Genomic DNA, 17,958 nt, shown 5'->3' on the forward strand with positions numbered 1-17,958 from the left:
AACTGTTTAAGGCAGTTTACTCTCTGCTATCCTGAAAAGTATCTCAAACACAGATGCCCGAAAAAGTTCCATAATAAGGTCAAGCTCTGCTTGGTCCCCAGCTTCAGCATGTACCTTATCCCCACAGCAGGCCTAGCTCAGCTCATAAAACTAATCTCACCTTCAGGCAGAAAAAGACACAGCCTCACAACCCATTGTTCTTCTAACTCTTTCTCACTAGTCCAGCCATAACTGGGTTATCACCTGGTTTTGCTGCATCTGAGTTCATGTCTTGGCAGCTTACTCACTATCCTAGTCCCTCAACAACTGGGGTCCAGTCGATTCCTGCTAGTCCCAACTGCTGCCTTTCCCTTAGAAACTTAAAGAGTTCTATTCTGGACAGTTTAAGGCCCATGGCTTACTCTTAGGACATCCTACAACCCTACCACTACTATATGTCAGTACCCCTTGCCCCCCCTCCCCCATCTTATCACTTGTCCCTCACTAAAACACTGGATCAAATTCTAAGATATGTCAATCAGACCTATTTCTAAGATCATATCAACAAAGAAACTGAGAACTAGAAGGAATTTTAATGACCCAATTCTCTCATTCTACAGATAATGAACTTGGGGTGGGGCTCACAGAAGTTAACTGACTACTCCAAATGCACAAATCCAGTCACAATTGACTCCGTGCCTAATTATTACAAATTAGTGATATACAAAGGCATAGGGAAATACTGAAATCAGATTCATATACTGATTTCAGTTTTTCAGGACATGGCTGGAATTATACAAGTTTTAAAGTAGACTGAGAGTGGGAAGTTTCAGAGAGCTCAGGAGAAACCTGTCCTATATGTGAACCTAAATAATGAAACTAGTATCCTGGAACACACAAGAAAAGGAGCAATATCTGTGGAGACAGACCCTTTTCTAGTTTCTATTTACCAAGAAATGTACTCCATTGCTAATTCTATTTCTAATGACAGTTTTATTGAGTAGGGCTAGAAGTGATACTTAAAAGATTAAGAGTAGGGGTGCTTGGGTGGCTCAGTCGATTGAGCATCCAACTTTGGCTCAGGTCATGATCTCAGTTTGTGAGTTCGAGCCCCACACTGGGCTCTCTGCTGTCAACGTGGAGCCCATTTCAGGTCCTCTGGCTCCCCTTTCTGCTCCTCCTCAACTCACACACACATGGTCTCTCTCCCTCTCTCTCTCAAAAATAAACATTAAAATAATAATAATAATAAATATTGAGTGAATAGGAGTTACAAACCTTGTGATGGGCTTACTTCAGAAATAGCTTTCATTAGTCAGAGAAAGACAAGTATCATATGACTTCATTCATATGAGGACTTTAAGAGACAAAACAGATGAACATAAGGGAAGGGAAACAAAAATAATATAAAAACAGAGAGGGGAACAAAACATAAGAGACTCTTAACTATGGAGAACAAACAGAGGGTTACTGGAGGGGTTTTGGGGGGGGGGGATGGGCTAAATGGGTAAGGGGCATTAAGGAATCTACTCCTGAAATCATTGTCGTACTATATGGTAACTAATTTGGGTGTAAATTAAAAAAAAAAAAATTAAAAAGAAAAATAGCTTTCAAGGCACCAGGGTGGCTCAGTCAATTCAGTATCTGACTGGATTTTGGCTCATGTCATGAGCTCACGGTTCTTGAGTTTGAGCCCAGTGTCACGCTCTGCGCTGACAACATGGAGCCTTCTTGGGATTCTCTCCCTCCTTCTCTCTCTGCCCCTCCCCTGCTCTATCTCAAAAATAAATAAACTTAAAAAAAAAAAGCTTTATGGGGCACCTGGGTGGCTCAGTTGGTTAGGCGTCCGACTTCGGCTCAGGTCACGATCTCACTGTCTGTGAGTTTGAGTCCCGCGTCGGGCTCTGTGCTGACTGCTCAGAGCCCGGAGCCTGTTTCAGATTCTGTGTCTCCCTCTCTCTCTGACCCTCCCCCGTTCATGCTCTGTCTCTCTCTGTCTCAAAATAAATAAACGTTAAAAAAAAAAAAAAAGCTTTCAAAGTTGTATCTCAGATTTACAGCAAAGGGTTTGGAAGGAGGAAGTATGTCTAACCAAAAACTTATAATGCCAGGAATAGACTCCTAGGTCAGTTACAATACACAGGAGATTCAGGGTCCAAGGACCCTCACAGATTCCCACATGGCCATTTGAGAAATGAATGTATAAGTCCTATTTAAACATTTTTTACCACTAACTGGCTTTCAATACATATTTTGTCTAAAAGAAGAAAAAGGTGAAAGAGAAAGAAAAAATGAACTAATAAATTGATAAAACTGTCTCCTACAGAGAAGTCAATGGGCTAAATGACAAAAGTGTAGGAGTGTAAAAGCCTATTTAGGAACTTTTTTTTTTTTTTAACGTAGGCTCCACGTCTGGCAGAGCCCAACACAGGGCTCGAACTCATGACCCTGAGATCAAGACCTGAGCCGATATCAAGAGTTGGACACTCAACTGACTGAGCCACCTTATCCGCCCTAAATTTAGGGACATTTTAATACACTGATCATTAAATCAGAAAACAAATTTAGTGTTAACGGGAAAGGGAAGGGTAAACCAGGCCTTCCCAGGATATGCCACTACCTATGCTCTTTCAGAAGCAATTTCTTATAGATCTTCCAGAGCCCAGCACAGTCGTTTGCACATGGTAGGTACTCTAACATATGGTGACTGATGGAATGAATGGCTGCAAGGAAAACAACTGGGGAATTCTGTCAACCCAAATCAACTTTCTGGCGGTATACTAGTACTAGCATCTGGCAAAAATTTAAAAATGTTGCAGGGTAAGATGCTCTTTATGGGAACCTATCTTACTCAAACATGAATTCAAAAGCAAGATGTAGGCCTCCTATGTAGCAGAGCTCTTCTTTTGCTGTGAATCTTTCATACTTCACTGTAAAAAGGTATCAAGTTCCAGAATAATGTTTTAATGGCCAGGATATGTAGACCACTCTATTTCTTAGCATTTGTTATTCTAACCACATACCTAGTTCTGTCAAATTCTAACAGTTTGTCCTTATGCTTAATAGCCTTCTCCAGACCAGACTTAATTCGCAATTCTTGATGAGGAAGAAGGTCCTTGGTAGAGATGTCCACCTTTCCAGAATTCTCCGTCCCTGAAATTCAATAAGGAAACCAAATGGTATCAGACTGTAATATAAATTAGTTGTATCACTGTGCAGCAAAGAACAAAATATCAGAAGATCTGGCTCTGTTCTAAATGGCTGACAGCCTTCATTTCAATGAAAAACAAATAACACAGGCTAGGCTTTACTTATTAAGCACCAAGCAGGGCTTCACACAAGATTGGTTTTCAGGAAACACTAAGATCCACTCCTTCCCATGTGGAAATTTGGATCACTAAGGGTACCAAACTGTTAAACAATATAAAAATGCCATGTAAAGGAAAAGATTCATTAAGTAGGGGTGACTACAACCTTTAAACATACTTTCAGGGGTGCCTGGGCATCTCAGTCGGTTAACCATCTGACCCTCGATTTGGGCTCAGGTCATGATTTCATGGTTTATGAGTTTGAGACACATGTGGGGATCTGTGCTGACAGTGCAGAGCGTGCTTGGGATTCTCTCTCTCTCCCTCTCTCTGCCTTTTCCCCATTCGCGATCTCAAAATAAATAAACTTTAAAAAAATAAACATACTTAGACATAGCAAAATTAAAAAATAGACAATGGAAGGAAAAAGAGTAGAAATTACAGGAAAGGGACAGAAATGAATACTGAAGAGCGCCTGGGTGGCTCAGTCAGTTAAGCGTTCAACTTTGGCTCAGATCATGACCTCACATTTCGTGGGTTTGAGCCCTGCATCAGGCTCTGTGCTGACAGCTCAAAACCTGGAGAATGCTTCAGACTCTGTGTCTCCCTTTCTCTGCCCCTCCCCCGGTTGTGCTTGATCTCTCTCTTTCTCAAAAATAAGCATTAAAAAAAATTTTTTTTTAATACTGAAAACTTATTAGATGCTAAGGTACTTAACATATATTATTTAATTCTCCCAATAACTGTGTAAGACAGTTTATATTATCTTTGTTTTATAAAAAAAGAAACTAAAGTTTAGAGACAATAATATACTTACTGAGTCACTCAGAAATTAAAAGGTGGAAACAACATTTAAACTTAGGTCTAACTCTAAAGCCAACATTCATTCCTCAGCCCATGTGTAATCTCCTACATGACAGCAAACCATAAACCTATATATCACAGAAAAGAGAGCCATGAATTATGATAAAGCCAAGATCTAAGATGCATTAGGAAAACAACGAGGCTATAATTAAGGCTGACCTTATGCTTATTTCAAACTCCAGGCCTGTTCAAATTCCTATCAAAACTCTCTCTTAAGATTAAAACGAGGGGCGCCTGGGTGGCGCAGTCGGTTAAGCGTCCGACTTCAGCCAGGTCACGATCTCGCGGTCCGGGAGTTCGAGCCCCGCGTCGGGCTCTGGGCTGATGGCTCAGAGCCTGGAGCCTGTTTCTGATTCTGTGTCTCCCTCTCTCTCTGCCCCTCCCCCGTTCACGCTCTGTCTCTCTCTGTCCCAAAAATAAAAAATAAACGTTGAAAAAAAAAAAATTAAAAAAAAAAAAAAAAGATTAAAACGAAAGGGGCGCATGAGGGACAGGTGGTTAAGCATCAAACTTTGGCTCGGGTCATGATCTCACAGTTTGTGGGTTCGAGCCCCATTCGGCTCTGTGCTGACAGCTCAGAGCCTACTTCGGATCCTCTGTATCCCTCTCTCTACCCCTTCCCTGTTCGCACACGTACATGCTTTCTAACAAACAAATAAACATTTTAAAAAAAGACTAAAGAGAGAGAGAAACAGAGATTCTTGTGTTCTGAACATAAGAAAAACACTTAGGGGGCACCTGGGTGGCTCAGTTGGTTAGGCTTCTGACTCTGGCTCTGGTCACGATCTTGTGATTCATGAGTTCAAGCCCTGCATCAGGCTCTCTGCTGACAGCTTGAAGCCTGGAACCTGCTTTGGATTCTGTCTCCTTCTCTCTCTGCCCCACCCCACTCACACTCTGTCTCTCTCTCTCTTAAAAATAAACATTTTAAAATATTTTTTTAAAAAAGGCATTTATAACTACCTTTTCTCATAATAATGACCTTAAAGAAATTCTAACTGAATAAATATGAAGATAATGTTCAACCTCTTCAATAAAATAATTAACTACAAAAATAAAAATATTTGAAATGTCAAAATTCAATAGTGACAGATTTTAGTCATTATGCTGTTGTAGACTGATACAATATTTTGGTAAAGTAATGTGGCAAATACATTTTAAGTGTCAAAAATGATCATATTAAAGACAAATACCATATGATTTCACTTATATGTGGAATCTAAAAAAAAAAACAAAAAGCAGAAACAGACCCCTAAATGCAGAGAACAAACTGGTGGCTGCCAGAGGGGAGATGGATTGAGAGACAGGCAAAAAGGTATGAATGGGAGTGGGAGGTACAGGCTTCTGGTCACAGACTGATTAAGGAAGAAAAGTACAACATACAGAATCTACTCAATGGTATTTTCATAGCATCATATGGTGACAGATGGTAGCTACATTTGTGGTGGTGAGCATAGTATAACATGTACAATCGCCGATCACTAAGCTATGTATACCTGAAACTAATATAACATTGTGTATCAACTATACTTCAGTTTAAAAAAAAATAATATTCTTAAAAAAATAAAAAGTAAATAAATAAAACTCATCTTCTTTGGGCGCCTAGTTGGCTCAGTTGGTGGAACATGCAACCCTTGATCTCAGGGTTGTGAATTCAAGCCCCATGCTGGGTGTAGAGATTAATTTAAAACAAAAAAAAACCAAAAAAAAAACCAAAAATAATCTTTGACTCAATAATCCCATTCTTGGGAATTTTTCCCAAAGCAATAAATTGAAAGATACATTAACAAAGGTGACTGTAATATTTATAATTTTTGAAGAGTCAAAATTTTCAGTAACTGGAAGTAGGTGATCAAATTACAATAAATCAAGTTAATAGACTATTTTGGGCCACTAAAATCAATAAATGTGAAGAATATATAGCAATATAGAAATTATAAAATACTAATAGAGAAAAATGAAAACAAAAGAAAAACAGGAAAACAAAATCCTATACACACTATGATCACTAATACCAACCAATTTTTATTTTTTATTATTTTTTTTAAACATTGATTTATTTTTGAGACAGAGAGAGCATGAACAGGGGAGGGTCAGAGAAAGAGGGAGACACAGAATCTGAAACAGACTCCAGGCTCTGAGCTGTCAGCACAGAGCCCGATGCGGGGCACGAACCCACAGACCGTGAGATCATGACCTGAGCCGAAGTCAGAGGCTTAACCGACTGAGCCACCCAGGGGCCCCCCCAACCAATTTTTAATGAAAACAAACAAACAAACAAACTATGAACTAAAGCAAAAACAAAAATTTGCATTAGTGGAAAGTAATGGATACATTGTTTTTCCTTTTAAAAATGTCCTGGGGCGCCTGGGTGGCTCAGGCAGCTAAGCAACCAACTCTTGATTTCAGCTTGGGTCACCATCTCATGGTTCATGAGATCAAACTCTGAATTGTGCTCACGTTGTTGGTGCAAAGCCTGCTTGGGATTCTCTGTCTCCCTCTTTCTCTGCCCCTCCCCTGCTTGTTATTTCTCTCAAAATAAATAAATAAACATCCAAAAAAATTTTTTTCAGGGGCGTCTGGGTGGCTGAGTTGGTTGAGTATCTGACTTTGGCTCAGGTCATGATCTCATGGCTCGTGGGTTCGAGCCCCACATCGGTCTGTGCTGACAGCTGGGAGCCTGGAGCCTGCTTGGGGTTCTGCGTCTCCCTCTCTATCTGCCCCTCCCCCACTCATGCTCTGTCTTTCTCTCTCAAAAATAAATATTAAAAAAAAATTTTTTTTGATTCTTAATGCCCTTAAATATTTTTAAGACCTTTTTAATGTTTGTTTAATGTTTTATTTATTTTTGAGAGACAGAACGTAAGCAGGGGAGGGGCAGAAAGAGAGGGAGACACAGAATCCCAAGAAGGATCCAGGCTCCAAGCTGTCAGCACAGAGCCTGATGTGGGGCTTGAACCCACGGGCAGGTCACAACCTGAGCCAAAGTTGGATGCTTAACTAACTGAGCCACCTAGGAGCCCCAAATGTTTATGTATTCTTGAGAGAGAAATAGAGTGTGTGCAAGAGCGGGGGAGGGGCAGAGACAGAGGGAGACAGATGATCCCAAGCAGGCTCTGCACTGACAAGAGAGAGCCCAATTTGGGGTTCCAAGTCACAAACTGTGAGATCATGACCTGAGCTGAAGTTGGATGCTTAACCAACTGTGCTACCCTAAGCTAAAGTTGGACGCTTAACCAACTGAGCCACCCAGGTGCCCCCCCAAAATTTTATTGTTTTAAAATGTTCATTTATTTTTGAGAGAGAGAATGTGAACAGGGGGGAGGCAGAGAGAGAAGGGGACAGAGGATCTGAGTCAGGCTCTGTGCTAAGAGCAAAGAGCTCAGGGCAGGGCTAGAGCTATGAGATCATGACCTGAGCCAAAATCGAAAGCTCGACTTTTAACTGACTGACCCACTCAGGTGCCCAGAGTGGGGCTCGAACTCACAACCCTAAGATCAAGAGTTGCATGCTCCACTGCCTGAGCCAGCCAGGCACCCGTGTCCTTAACAATTTTTATTAAGTGTTTTTCAACTATAAAAGACATAGAAAAGGGCATCTGGGTAGCTCAGTTGGTTGAGTGTCTGACTCTTGGTTTCAGCTCAGGTCATGATCTCACAGGTTTTGAGTTTGAGCCCTGCATCAGGCTCTGCACTGACAGTAGGGTGCCTGCTCAGGATTCTCTCTCTGCCTCTTCCCTGCACTCTCTCAAAACATAAACTAAAAAAAAAAAAAAAAAAAAAAAAAAAAATTATTAAAAAAAGACTTAGAAAAGAGTGGCAAAAAAAAAAAAAGTTCTGTATAACTTTCTGTCAGTTTCCCTTAATGCTAATACCTTATCTCACATAACCATAGTACAATTATCAAAAGAAATTAACAATCATATCCTTTTTTTTAATTTAAATTTTAGTTAACATACCATGCAATATTGGTTTCAGGTGAATTCAGTGATTCATCACTTACCTACAAACCCAGTGCTCATCACAATAAGTGCCCTCCTTAGTACCCATCACCCATCTAGCCCATCTCCCACCCACCTCTCCCCATCAACCCAGAGTTTGTTCCCCAACAGTTAAGAATCTCTTGTGGTTTGTTTCCCTATCACCTCTTTCCCCCTGTTTCCCATATATTCATCTGGTTTGTTTCTTAAATTCCACATGAGTGAAATCATAGAGTATTTGTCTTTCTCTCATTGACTTACCTCCCTTAGCATCTGCGTTGTTGCAAATGGCAAGATTTCATTCTTTTCTGATGGCTGAGTAATATTCCATTGTATATGTATACCACATCTTTATCCATTCATCAGTCGATGAACATCTGGGTGGCTGCACCAGTTGCATTCCCACCAACAGTGCAAGAGGGTTCCCCTTTTTCTGCATCCTTGTCAACAGCTATTGTTTCTTGTGTTGGTAATTTTAGCCATTCTGACAGGTGTGAGGTGGTATCTCACTGTGGTTTTGATTTGTATTTCCCTGATGATGAATGATGTTGAGCATCTTTTCATGTGTCTATTAGCCATCTGGATGTCTTCTTTGAAAAAGTGTCTATTCGTGTCTTCTGCCCATTTCTTAACTGGGTGATGTTTTTTGAGTGCTGGGCTTTAGAAGTTCTTTATAGATTTTGGATACTAACCTTTTATCAGAAGTCATTTCCAAGTATCTTCTCCCATTCCGTGGGTTGCCTTTTAGTTTTGTTGTTTCCTTCACTGTGCAGAAGCTTTTTATCTTGATGAAGTCCCCGTAGTTCATGTTTGCTTTTATTTCCCTTGCCTTTGGCGAGGTGTGTAGTAAGAAGTCACTCTGGCAGAGGTCAAAGAGGTTGTTGCCTGTGTTCTTCTGTAGGATTTTGATGGTTTCCTGTCTCACATTTAGGAATTTCATCCATTTTGAATTTATTTTTGTGTATAGTGTAAGAAAGTGGTCCAATTTCATTCATTTGCAGGTCGCCATCCAGTTTTCACAACACCATTTGTTAAAGAGATTGTCTTTGTTCCACAGGATATTCTTTCCTGCTTTGTCAAAGATTAGTTGACCATATAGTTGTGGGTCCATTTCTGGGTTTTCTATCTATGTGTCTGTTTTTGTGCCAGTATCATACTGTCTTGATGACTACAGCTTTGTAATATAGCTTACTATAATACTATCAATTAAATTACAGTCTTCATTTGGATTCCAACATTTTTTCCATTAATGTTATTTTCCTGTTCTGGGATCCAATTCAGGATCCTACATTACAGTTACTTGTCATGACTCCTCAGTTATCGTCTAATCTGTGACAATCTTCAGTCTTTCCTGGTTTTTCATGACTTTGCAAATCTGCTATTCTTTAACTTTTCATCCCAGTTTTAGCATCCATTGGTGGATCTTGCCTGTAGCAATTACTACTGCTGTGGTATTCTAAATGGCGATTTTCTACAACCCTCATTCCTTCACATTATTAATTGGAATTTTTCTATAAGAAAAAGCTAACACTTCTCCCCTATTTATTAACTTATTCATTTAATTCAGGACATTAATTTTATTATCTCAGTTATAATCCAATATTATTATTAGTTTTTTACTCAATGTTATGTGGCTTTAACACTTAAAAAAAATTTTTTAACATTTATTCATTTTTGAGAGTGAGAGAGACAGAGCATGAGTGGGGGAGGGGCAGAGAGAGAGGGAGACACAGAATCCAAAGCAGGCTTCAGGCTCTGAGCTGTCAGCACAGGGCCCGACGTGGGGCTCGAACTCACAAACTGCGAGATCATGACCTGAGCCAAAGTCGGTCGCTTAACCAAGTGAGCCACCCAGGCGCCCCAACACTTTTTAAATAAATAAAAGCTTGTAGGGGTGCCTGGGTGGCTTAGCTGGTTAAGCCTCTGACTCTTGCTTTCAGCTCAGGTCGTAATCACACGTTTCAAGAGACTGAGCCCTGCATTGAGCTCTGTGCTGACAGCATGGAGCCTGCTTGGGTTCTTTTTCTCCCTTTCTCTGCCCCTCCCTTGTTCATGTGCACGCTTTCTCTCTTGCACAAAATAAATAAATAAACATTTTTAAAAAATATAAAATAAATGCTGAGAGAAGCACCTGGGTGCTTCAGTCAATTAACCATCCTTCTCTTGATTTTGGCTCAGGTCATGATCTCGTAGATCCTAGGATCGAGCCCCACATCAGGCTCTACTCTGACAGCATGGAAACTGCTTGTGATTCTTTCTTTCCCTCTTTCTTTGCCCCTTATCCACTTCTCTCTCTCTCTCTCTCAAAAAAAAATAATATAAAAAAAAATTTTTTTAAACACCTGTAGGGTAAATGAGTAAATAAACTGCATCTTGCATACCAGTATACAAGAAAAACAATCACAGACACAACAAAATGTATTCATCACCATGGTGATCCAATCAGAACATTGTTGCCTACCTGACATTAGCTTCTTCAGCAATTTCTGGCTTTTGTTTGAGTCACGCTGTAAAATATCCTGTTCTTCACGAGTACATACCTATAAAGTAACAAGAACAAGACACGTGATCCAATAGTTACATTAATTTTGTCTTAATATATCTAAAAAGTAACCTCAAATTACACGAGATATGGCAATAAAATGAGACCATTGCTGCTTTTTGTTATCTAAACCTAACAAAAATATACATATCCAAATGAGTTTGCCTTGGTCTCTTTCGATTTTTCCCTTCTTACGTGAACCATAGAAAAAACTGATCTCATTGGAAGTGTCCCTAAATGATTTGATAGCTAAAAAAAAAAGAAAAAAAAAAAGAAAAAAAATCTAACCTACTTTCAAAGGACAAAGATTTGCCATCATTGAATATTGGGGAAAAAATATAATACTTTTTTTTTAAAAAAGACTTCCAGGGGCGCCTGGGTGGCGCAGTCGGTTAAGCGTCGGACTTCAGCCAGGTCACGATCTCGCGGTCCGGGAGTTCGAGCCCCGCGTCAGGCTCTGGGCTGATGGCTCAGAGCCTGGAGCCTGTTTCTGATTCCGTGTCTCCCTCTCTCTCTGCCCCTCCCCCGTTCATGCTCTGTCTCTCTCTGTCCCAAAAATAAAATAAATGTTGGAAAAAAAAAAAAAAAAAGAAAAAAAAGAAAAAAAAAAAGAAAAAAGACTTCCAGTTCTAATCATTTAATCCAAGTCTTACAAAAGAAATTATAAACAGATGTCTTATTAGAAAGAACCAGAAAAAGCAAATTACAGTGCCACCAGTGAAAACTAGTCTTTTATACTATACATATTTCATTTGTCTTTGAATACTACCTACTTATAAAATAATAAATATATTAAGCAAAGAAAAAGTTCTATTTATTACGAAATGACTGCAATTATAAGGGAGGCAAAAAAGGAGTTACTTTCAAACCAATTTCATACTGAGTTTATAAAACTACAAGACTTCAAAGGCCAATCTGCTTTACGTTACTCTTTCTTGAATTTAAGGATTCAAAAGATTTATCAGAAAACATGGAAATTGCCTACAGGTTGCTGCAGTGGCACAAAGTTCCCACTAGCAGCTATAGGGTGTTTTTCTACAGAAAGCCCCATATCAGAGGATATTTACTGCTGACTTAAGAATGTATTTTTTCATTTTATATTTTTTGTTGTAGATACTACATTTTTCAGGTCATCCACTACTAGCTTATTTTTTTTTCAGCTTAGTTTTTGAGTGTACTGTATAAAGGCACCAGAGAAGGGAAAAGAAGGCAATATATAAAATGGATGCCTTTACCAACATCAAATGCCATTGCTTCTGCCAACCAGCTCAACTGGCAGAATAAGCTTTGCAGACAACTCATTAGGGTGTTTGTAAGACAGTCATTACTACCACACTCTTGAGATCATTCTCTCAGACAACGAAGATGGAGATGAGTTGTCCTGGAAATAGAAGCTATAATAACCTGAGGATTATGTTATAGTACAAGACTTGGGGCCTTCAACAATATATATACTCAAAACTCTTCTCACTAACAGTCCTCAGTACTAAGATATAACCTTGGTTTCTTGATTAATCGAATTCCTGCTACTAGAGTTTACTGGACATTTGAGGGAAGAAATTTCCTAAGAAAAAAGAAATCACTAAGGATGTGAATGTCCCTATGTACTCAACCAAAAGATAGTAAAATAAAATATAAAAGAAACAATTTACCAGAGTGCCACAGAAAAAGCAGGGGCCAGAACCTTCTTGTTCACAGACAATGCGCCCACAGATCAGACAGTTATTGATCAGCTTGTGCTTCTGGCCCAGGCAATCACAAGGATGGCGACCAGGAATCAGGACTGCAAGCCTGTCCTGTCCCTCTTTTGTGTATAAACTGACAAACTTTGTCTTCTTCTTTAAGGAGCTGCTGTTCTCCTGTGCCTAATTGTACAAAGATATCAGAAATAACATAAAAAAAATTAATGACAATGAAAATAGTCAAGAAAAGAAAAACCTCAGTTCTGTTCAATGACAACTTATATACTACCTAGGAACCATGACAGAAGGTAGTGAGAGAAACACAAACTAAGGGTTATAATCAAGGGTCTGAAGAAAGGTTATATTCTAGAAAAGCTACCTGATATACCTTGCCTTTTTTGCTAGTAGCTTTCAGTCCCCTATTATAGCTGGTAGAAGGTAAATCTAGCAGTAAAAGCTGTTTACGGGACATATATAAGCATGCTTAAAGTGGAGATCATAAAAACAAAAATGTCTCTAAAAGCAGATGATACAGGTTTAAAATAAGAAAAATAAAAAAAAAAAGACTCAATAAGAAAAAGACACATGACACAATAGAAAAATGGGCAAACTATCTAAACAGGAACTTCATTCAAGAAGATATCCAACTGGCCACCAGACACAGGAAAAGGTACTTAAGCTACCCTTCATTACTCATCAAGGTAATGCAAAAGAAAACCAAAATTCAATACCAACCAGAATGGCTAAACTGAAAAAGAAAATACAGAAGAGTGCTGGTAAGGATACAAGAACAATTAAAGCTTTCATACACTGTCAGTGGGAGTGTAAACTGGTATCTACCAAAGCTGAACATATGCATATCTTGTGACTCAGCAATTCAGTTCTTGGATATATACTCAACAGAAATGTGTAAATATGTTCACCAGAAGACATGTACAAGAATGTCATTGCAGCAATGGAACTGGAAACTATCCAAATGTTCAACAGATTGATGTATTCACTTAATAGAATTGTCGGTAGCTATGAGAATGAAAAAGTATAGCTATACAAAACAATATTGCTAATTCCCATAAACCATGTTGATTGAAAGAAGCCACAAACAAAAGAATACACACTATATAGCCCCATTTATGCAAAATTCATAAGCAGGCAAAACTAATCTATGGTGTTAGAAGTCAGGAAGGTGTTTTCCCCGGGGAGGGACATCATTTTTTGGGACAAAATGGGGGTCTTTTAGAGGAAGGGTGATGTTTTGTTTCTGGCTATAAAGATTCGGTCAGTTTGTGAAAATACATCTGTTCACTTCTGTCTATATGTTGTAAAATTAAAAGTTTAAATAGAAAACTTTATTTATCAGCATCTTAGTCCATTCAAGCTGCTATAACAAAACATAACAGACTGGGTAGTTTATAAACAACAGAAATTTATTTCTCACAGTTCTAGAGGCTGGAAGTCCAAGATCAGAGTGCCAGCATGGTTGGGTGAGGGCCCTCATCCAGGTCACAGAAATGATTTCTTCTAGATCACTGTATCCTAACACAGCAAAAGGGGCAAGGAAGCTCTGTGGGATCTCTTTTACAAGAACACTAATTCTATTCATGAGGATTCTACCTTCATGACATAAGAACCTCCCAAAGGCCCTACTTCCTAATATAATCGCACTAGCATTTCAACATATAAATTTGGGTGGGGGGGACATAAACATTCAAACACTTATTTATATAGATGCCTCTTGCTTTCCCTTTTCAGGGAAGAAACATCTTCAAGAGTTTTAGTGGATGGGAAAATTACTACAAGGAAAAGAACAATTCTTTGCTATGACATGCTAGAAGTTGAGATACCCAAAGCCAGAAGTTGAGATATAGAGATAATACCATAGAAGTCAACTTAGGTAAAAATTAAAATCTAAGAGAGTGCTAAAGATTTTATCTAATCTAGCAGGCTGCCATTTTTCAAACTAGTCAATTATATTTTTGGCTGTCAGTGATCATGGTGAGAAGATTAAAATCTCTAAGCAGAAACTTGTATTTGACTCCCATTAAATTATCCAGTAACATTAACATAAGGTATTTGAGGGCTGTGCTTTGATGAGTTCCCATATACATAATGGGCAATGAATACATATTGAGAAATACAGGAGAAAAAGGAAGAACAGGACAAGTAAGAAAATTCATAGCCTATCACTGCACTGCTTAAAACTATGCACTGCCTTCCCACTGTGCTTAGAATAAAATCCAAGCTACTTATAATGCCCTATAAAACTTTACATATGGCCTCCAGGTGCTCTCCAATCTCTTCTACATATCACTCTTCCCCTGTTCACTATGCTCCAGCCACACAGGCTTCTGATAATTGCTAAACACCTGTCTCCATCTCTCCTTTACACTTGTCATTCACTCAATCTGCATGGTTCCTAGCCCATCTCTTTATATGCTGCCTCCTTTTCTTTTATCTAATTTTTTTTTTTAACGTTTTATTTATTTTTGAGACTGGGAGAGACAGAGCATGAACAGAGGAGGGTCAGAGAGAGGGAGACACAGAATCTGAAACAGGCTCCAGGCTCTGAGCTGTCAGCACAGAGCCTGACACGGGGCTCGAACTCACGGACCGCAAGATCATGATCTGAGCTGAAGTCGGCCGCTTAACCGATGGAGCCACCCAGGCGCCCCAGGGCTCCTTTTCATTGTTCAGTTCTGAGCTATAATTTCACTCCCTCTGAAAGGCTTTCCCTGAATACTCTACCTAAACTAGCTCCCTTCCTACCAACTACTGCCTATCACATTGCCCTTTTTATTTCTTTCATGGCAGTTTTTATAATCTATAATTAATTTTTTTTTCCAACTGTCTTTTCTATGTTTCCTTTGAACCACTAAGATGTAACCTCTAGGAGAGCATAGAAACCTAGAGTGTTTTATTTACTGCTATAATGTATAATGCCTAAATCAGTTCTTGACATACAGTAGACATGCATAACAATTTTCTGAATTTTCTAAATAACCAAATGAACTGCATATAGAACATAGAGATAGATTTACCTACAGGACCAAAAGTGGAACTGTCAGTACACAGCTTGATCATTACTCATGATTCCAGGTCTATGAATTTGCCTACTAACTAAAATCTATTTGTAACCCCCAAATCAATACTCCAGGTGCTTTTACAACCATTTGTGGACATGAGCAGGGTGGCAAAAAATCTGAGCCTCTAAATGTATAGATTTCCCGCTAAGGCTGAGCGAAGGAATGATCTGCCTTCTTGTTTCAGCTGTCACGCTGTAAACAAGTGTCTTATTTTCAGTCTATTTACTATCACTTTTTTTGCATTTTTGTGCTTTTTCTTGGTGATCCTAACATTTAAAATGGTCCCATGCATACTGCTTACATGTTGTCTAGTATTCCTAAGCACAAGAAGGCTGTACCTTATATAATAGATGTGTTAGATAAGCTTTCTTCAGGCGTAAGTTATAGTGCTGTTGGCTCTGAGTTCAATGTTAATAAATCAACAAGATATATTAAAGTGTCTTTAAACAGAAACACACATAAAATAAGGTTATGTATTGAATGTTTGATAAAATTGTGACCAGATGCTCACAGAAACCTAATCCTGTATTTCTCCTATGTGTAATGGTTCAGTACTCACTAATTCAGTATACACTGGAGCTCTAACAAGAAATTCCTGTGTAAGAGATAAACCATTTTTTCAAAATCATTTTCCAAGTTTGCTTAATGAGTAGAAAATACTTAAGAATTAAATACAGACTCAGAAACAGGTTGTTGAGGGATAAACTGCTCTTAAAGCATTAAGAGATATGAAATCAAAAGTTAAGTCATTATTAAATTGAAGATCTTTCCCTACCCAAGCCTGGGAAGTTATGAGTGAACCATGGTTTTTATTTTACCTTTTGAAACCTATATAACAACAAGCATCAAGGTACCTTATTCATTATGATCCATTAGTAAAAACACTGAAATACTTTGTTAAACTAAGATTGGCATTTACTTAACTAAAAAGCTAGGTTGTAGCTGTAGAAACATTGCATAGTCAAAGCAAGCTTCTTTAATGTGGATTGGTAAATGAGTAAGTTGACCAAACAGACTAAAGCAACATAGGGCTAAATGGATTAAACGATTAAATGATTATAAAAAAGAAACACTTAAAAAGATTGCAATATAAAATGTTAAAATATTTAATGGGGTGCCTCAGTTGGTTGAGCGTCTGACTTTGGTTCGGGTCATGATCTTGCGGGTGATGATTCCTGAGTTCAAGCCCCCGATGGGCTCTGTACTGACAGCTTGGAACCTGGAGCCTGCTTCAGATTCTGTGTCTCCCTCTCCCTCTGCCCCACCCCTGTTCACGCTCTGTCTCTCTCTTTCAAAAATAAACGTTAAAAAATGTTTTAAAAAATATTTATCAACAACTTCAAAATTTTTAAAAACTGAACTGGAATTTGTGAAAAAGCATCCTGAGGAAACTGACTCAAAGGAGAAAACATAGATAATGGTTTTCATGTTGTTTTCAACAACTTTCTCTCCTGGATGTTAAAAATTAATTTATTAAAAGTTCATTAATGTATTGTATGCTATTATTTCATGACTATTTTTAAAAGAACAAAATAAGACTTTAAAATTTTTATCCATTACGTGGGGCACCTGTTTGGCTCAACATGTGACTTTTGGTCTTGGGGTTGTAAGTTCAAGCAGCACATTAGGCACAGAGCTTACTTAAAAGAAAAAAAAATTATTATCCATTATTTGATAACTCTGACCAGAAAATATTCTCTTTATGGTCTGAATTTTACTTTTACATTAAGATTCTATACACTTGCAGTCACCACTTATAAAATATATATTTACACACGTCTATGTAATACTTCTACTTTATTTTTTTTTAATTTTTTTTTAACATTTATTTATTTTTGAGACAGAGAGATAGAGAGCATGAACAGGGAGGGTCAGAGAAAGAGGGAGACACAGAATCCAAAACAGGCTCCAGGTTCTAAGCTGTCAGCACAGAGCCCGACACGGGGCTCGAACTCACGGACCGTGAGATCATGACCTGAGCCGAAGTCGGACGCTTAACCAACTGAGCCACCCAGGCAACCCAATACTTCTACTTTAAAAACAAGTATTTTGCTGATAAGAGTAATACAAAAAATTACTCAAAATAATGTTCAGATGGATTACAAACCTAAATGTGAAAATTGTAACTTTTAAACTATTAGAGGAAAATTTAGGAGAATATATTTTTCACTTCAGGGTGGGAAAATGCCTTAAAGCTTAAATAAGCTATAAAAAGCATAAAACAAAGAAAAAGATCAATATATTTGACTACAATAAATTTAAAAATTCCTGTGAGTCAAAAGATACCACAAACAAAAAACACAGACCAGCAGATATCTACAACACATATAATAAAAAAATAGTACATAAGGGGCATCTTGGTGACTCAGTTGGTTAAGTGCCTGATTCTTGATCTCAGCTCAGGTCATGATCTCACAGTTGGTGAGATCAAGCCCCGAGTCGGGCTCTGTGCTGACAGTGAGGAGCCTGCTTGAGATTCGTTCGTTCTCTCTCTCTCAAAATAAATAAACAAATTAAAAAAAAA

General features: G+C 38.4%; 1 protein-coding gene across 3 annotated transcripts in view; it reads right to left on the reverse strand.

The window, feature by feature from the left end:
• Nucleotides 1-17,958, reverse strand: part of TRIP4 (thyroid hormone receptor interactor 4) — a 66,747-nt gene that overhangs the window by 37,930 nt on the left and 10,859 nt on the right. For 2 of the 3 annotated variants that reach the window (XR_006704055.1, XM_045447914.1), the window contains exons 4-6: nt 12,325-12,537; nt 10,592-10,670; nt 3,003-3,132 (exon numbers count right to left, since the gene is read on the reverse strand). Coding sequence is in view for 2 of the 3 variants with exons in the window: in XM_045447914.1 (XP_045303870.1) it covers nt 3,003-3,132; nt 10,592-10,670; nt 12,325-12,537 (422 nt within the window). In the remaining variant the exon portion in view is untranslated. The remainder of the gene's footprint in view (nt 1-3,002; nt 3,133-10,591; nt 10,671-12,324; nt 12,538-17,958) is intronic. The other variant, XM_045447915.1, reaches the window with a different exon arrangement.

This window comes from Leopardus geoffroyi, chromosome B3 (genome assembly GCF_018350155.1).
Source record: "Leopardus geoffroyi isolate Oge1 chromosome B3, O.geoffroyi_Oge1_pat1.0, whole genome shotgun sequence".
In the NCBI taxonomy this organism is placed as follows: Eukaryota; Metazoa; Chordata; class Mammalia; order Carnivora; family Felidae; genus Leopardus; species Leopardus geoffroyi.